The sequence below is a fragment of the Pteropus vampyrus genome, unplaced genomic scaffold (assembly GCF_000151845.1).
Source record: "Pteropus vampyrus isolate Shadow unplaced genomic scaffold, Pvam_2.0 Scaffold103, whole genome shotgun sequence".
NCBI classification, from domain to species: Eukaryota; Metazoa; Chordata; class Mammalia; order Chiroptera; family Pteropodidae; genus Pteropus; species Pteropus vampyrus.
The window spans coordinates 680,615-685,650 of NW_011888884.1; the positions used below are offsets into that span (position 1 = coordinate 680,615).

A 5,036-nucleotide genomic window follows, 5' to 3' on the forward strand; every position below is an offset into this window, starting at 1 on the left:
ATTTTTATATATGTTTTTCCCTTAAATGCCTACTTTTTCATATGGTTGGAAGTCAAGAATAATTTATGAAAGGAAATTCATCACTGGATAACTGGGTACAGTGTTTGCTTGGCTTACATTTGGTTTATTATGATTAATTAATGCCTAGAAACTTTTCTTAACTGTCATCTCTTATTTTTATAACAACCCCACAAATCATGTTAGAGTTAAGATACTAAATCATAGTTATTCCATGGAAAGTTAAATCTTTATTTTGAAAACACTAAGCTATTGAAGCTGTTTTTCCCAATATTTTCCAGTAAAACGTTTTGCAAATCACGGGTTCAAGTCCTTTGAGATGCTGTACAAAGCAACTCGTTGTGATGACACAGATCTTTTGAAGAAGTTTTCTGAAGCATTTGAGACAACCCTGGGGAAAATGGTATGTCAGTAGTATTTCATTATTGTTTGTCATTTTTAAAGGATGCTGTTGAGTTTTTCATAGCCCCCTGGGTCATCGGCAACAGAAATTCCTTGTCCTAATGATTTCCCTCTTCTTCGTGATCCAAACTTGCTCCTAATATTTAGAATTATTCATAGGCTTTGGCCTTCTAGAGTGAATTATAATTTAATCCGTATTTAAACATTTTGAATTTTTAAAAACACCCTGAGTCAGAAAGTCAGAGAAGCTTAGGGTTCGTGTGGTTTGAGAATGTCTGCTTTATTATTTAAAATATGACAAACATGCCATTGTAGACTATATTTATTTTGTGATGAGATAATTGAACATTTAAAGGATTTTCTTTTTAATGCATTTTTAAAGACTCTTTCAATGATTACAGTAAAAGCAAAACAATGTATTTAGCTGCGTCAAGCATCTTGAAGGCCTGAAACATGTTATACATGTATTTTACCCTAACAGAGTAGCTTAGATTTTGGATAGATTCTGAAAGTAGATTTAGTAGTCACAGTAGATTTGATGTAGAGTCTGAGAGAGGCTTGAGGAGACTGGAATGAAGTCAGAAAAGATCTTTTTACACACTTTTTCTGACTTCACCTGTTTTCTCAGCGAAAAAAAGATGCAGAATAATCAGCTTAGAGTAAGGATTGGGAGGAGTTGTTGGAGATTTGAGAAGAGGGGAGATGAAAATTCCCTAGGAGAACATAAATGAATATATTTAAGAAACATAGTAAGGTTGGCAATAAGGGTTGTGTTTTCTCTCTAGCTGTAATTGACCATGTGAGCGCAGGGGCGTAGAAAGCAGAGCAATTAATTTCACTACAGTTAAATGCTCTAGATAAACAAATTGAGAAAGGTACATGCAAGGATGTAATTCATGATGATGGACTATGGAATCTAAGATGGGTAAATAAGGAAGTGAAGACATCAGGGGCTGATGATGAACAGTGAAGAGGTGGTAAGTCTGATGAAGCCAATGAATTGTTGAGTTCCTGGGGGTAGAAGAGGGTACAGTTACTGGTCATGATGAGATCTGGAGGGTATGGCCATGAGAATGAGTGACAAAGTAAGGCTGGCAGACAGAAGAGGAAAATGAAGTGAGAAACCAAGGCATTGGAAGGATTAGTTAGCTGGATATAGAAATCACCAAGAATTATAATAGGGACAGTCAATAAGTGTTCTAGGAATCAAGTGAGAGTGTGTGACTCAGAATGGGAAAAGCCTACAGATGATGGCCACAGGAGGGGCAATGTATGGTATGCTTGGTACCATAAGTTTCAAAACCGTGAGGCTTGAAAAGATGCCTGATCTGAAAGCATCGATGAAGTGAGGAAGACATGTCCTCTACCTCCATGCCTACCACTTTAGAAAACTGGAAATCAGGTTTCATTGAGAACAAAGGTGAAGGGAACATTAAAAGAGGAAGTACCAAAAATAATAGGAGATTTGCTGATTACTGCCTGTGATTACTGACTGTGAGCTTCAGAGGGCATAGAGGAAGGTTTTGAGGACTTGGAGATGGGAGATGGGGTCGGAAAATAGGAATCAAAACAGCCATACGGAGTAGAAGTTCAGAGGTAAAAGATATCCCAGGAGTCCTGGGCTTTTCTTTATAAGAGGCATGAGATTAATCCTCATGGTTCACAGGCAGTCAGAGGGAGGGAAAGGGGTGGAGGGGGGTCAGGAACCTTTCCAAGAACAGGCAGAGCTCTAGAGCCCTCTCCTCCTTCCAGCTGATGGAAATGTGAAGGCCTGGGGAGCAGAGGGCTTCTCCAGAGCACACGGAGATGTGAATGACATTTTATCCTCCTCATTTTTTTTATTTGCAGGTCCCATCATTTTGTAGTGATGCTGATGACATTGATTGCAGACTAGAAGACCTAACCAAAAAATATTGCCTTGAATATAATTATGACTATGAAAATGGCTTCGCGATTGGTAATTAATTAATTTAGTGTCAGTAGTTTGCAAGATTGATGTGCAAAATAAGAAAATAATTCCAGAAGACGGGGGCAAACTAGAAAAGTGAATTTGATTAATTTATTCATCAAGTTATTTTTTTGATGACTGAATAATTTGATACTGTGCTTAAAGATCTTTATGGATATATTACATTTGGGGATTCAAATAAATTCTTTCGAACTATTAGCCAAAACTCTTCAGGATGATAAAAACTAAGAAAACGAAGGCACTTTCAAATATTGATATGCTGCCTTAGAAGAGAATAGTAATAAAGTTCTAACAGCATTTTTCATATGGCATTCAGTTTAAAGTGCAGTTAAGCCATTAATTTAAAATAGTTACACATGTAAAATGAAGCTGATATAAAAAAAGAATGGAGCAAACCCCGAAGGGAAATAGGAATTGATTAAAATTCCGCACCCACCCCCCTATTCACTTCTAAAGCTAGGATATTAAGTCAAGCATAGAATGGTTTAAATGCCTATATAACAACATAGAAACTTTTCTTTCTACTTTTAATGTAATTAATCCATTGGTAATCTAAATTTAGTATGAAGTGCATAAAATTACAGCATAAGATTATAGATGAAACTCCGTATATGGTGCATTATGGGCAATTTAAGCAATGGTCAAGGACAGTTTGACTTGTGGCTTAATGTTAGAAACTAAATGCTGATGATGGTGCAGCTGTAGATTCATTTATTTCAATGCCCCAAATGTCCAGGACCAGGTGGCTGGGGTGCAGCTAATAGGCTGGATTACTCTTACGATGACTTCTTGGACGCTGTGCAAGAAACACCCACGGGTGCCGGCAAAGCCAGATCTTCACGGATTAAAAGAAGTGCCCCATTAACTGACCATAAAATTAAGTTAGTTTTTAACATCACAGGTAAGGACAAACTATTTGAAAAACGTAATATTATGTGAAATTCTTGGTTGGAAACCTATTTTTCAAATTTTCCATTTGTTCTCATTACCGGGACATGACCCTGGAACTGAAGAGAGCGCAATCAAATTTAAGTCTTGTCATTTTTTGCAATTTAATATCACATATTTATTTTTTGGTTCTCACATCAGCAAGCATTTTGTTTTGTTCTCATCTTGGCATGATGAACTAAGGCATGCTTCTAAAAAGCAAGAATTTAATAGGAATATGTTATAATATTCCTGCATCCACAAAAAGGAGATGCAGATCCAGCATCTGAGAGAAAGATTAAAACAAAGTCTATTGTCATTGATATTATCTGTGTACTAGTTGCTTAGTCAGTAGTGGTTGAGTTTATTTTTCCTGGAAGGTTTTTAATGTATCATTTCTTTTTGGTAAAAACTAACTACAAATTGCCTCTTGAAACACTCTGTGTTACGTTTTATATTATTTTGTTTTTATCTCAGGTAGCGTGCCATTACCTGATGAAAGAAACGATACCCTCGAAATGGAAAATCAGCAACGACTCATTAAGACGTTGGAGACTATCACAAATCAGCTGAAAAGGACCCTCAAGGAAGATCCCTTGTATACCTTTCAGCTCGCATCTGAAATTCTTGTACCCGACAGCAATTCTTTAGAAACGGAAAAGGCTTTCCTCTTCTGCAGACCAGGCTCAGTGCTCAGAGGGCGTATGTGCGGTAAGACTTCTCCCTGCAATCAAAAATATGTGGTACATATTGGGTTAAATGAGATGGGTAGAGCCGTTTTACAACTATAACAGATATTGAAGCGAAACATACATTTCTCTATCATCGCATGGTTGTTATTATTACTATTTTGTCTCAAAAGTCTTAATAACCACTATTGTTCGGACAAGAGAACTATTTTAGGTGAGGGACTCAAATCTTAATTTAATTTATGGATTTGTAGACTTCACGGCTTTCAACGGCAGCTCTAACAAAAACTCATTTTGACCACTTCTGGAGGCTGGCTCAGCACAACTTGTGCTTAATCCTGTTGACCTACTCTATGACGTACCATTATGATCAAGTCCATTTTACAGATGAGAAAACTGAAGCCAGGGAGGCTAAGAACTTACCCAGTAAGCCCAACCCCATTAAGACCGTGAATGCTGTCACTAAGATTCCCACTCGGGCAACCAACACCAAGTTCCCATAGCACAGAACTAATCGTTTAAACAGGTGCAGGTCAGTGGTGCTTTGACAATATTGTTCAACCATCACCTCTGTCAGAGTTCCCAAATATTTTCATCACCCCCAGAGGAGACCCCGTACCCATTAAGCAGTCACTCCCCATTCTCTCCCCACCCCTTAACTTTAACCCTTATTCTAGATTGTCACAATCTGGATCAATTCCAGCCTGTTTCCCATTAAAAAGTCATTATTGATAGATAGTAGAATCTCCACTAACCACAGTCTGTACGCTCAGCTGCACCAAATGACACGAGTCTTGTGTTCACCTCCCCGTGGGCGTGGGGTCTTGCGTCCTGGTTGGAAAACCTCCTTCGACAGTTCTTAGTGCTGCTATTCTGAGAGCCCAGCTGGGTTTTTTTCATGGTGTGATGAATTCAGCCCAACAAGCACATTAAAATTGTCATTCTGAGCCTGCTCTCATTTCCTCCCCACCCTGTGAGTAAAACCCAGGAAGCACCTTGGCCCATTTTCCACATTTTCAGTGTGGTCTTCA

At 38.1% G+C, this 5,036-nt stretch overlaps 1 protein-coding gene across 1 annotated transcript in view; it reads left to right on the forward strand.

The window, feature by feature from the left end:
- The window catches only part of SVEP1 (sushi, von Willebrand factor type A, EGF and pentraxin domain containing 1), a 154,234-nt gene that overhangs the window by 72,201 nt on the left and 76,997 nt on the right, over positions 1–5,036 (forward strand). Inside the window, exons 14-16 of the mRNA XM_011364931.2 lie at positions 2,269–2,377; positions 3,126–3,290; positions 3,794–4,027. Of these exons, the coding sequence (XP_011363233.1) occupies positions 2,269–2,377; positions 3,126–3,290; positions 3,794–4,027 (508 nt within the window). The remainder of the gene's footprint in view (positions 1–2,268; positions 2,378–3,125; positions 3,291–3,793; positions 4,028–5,036) is intronic.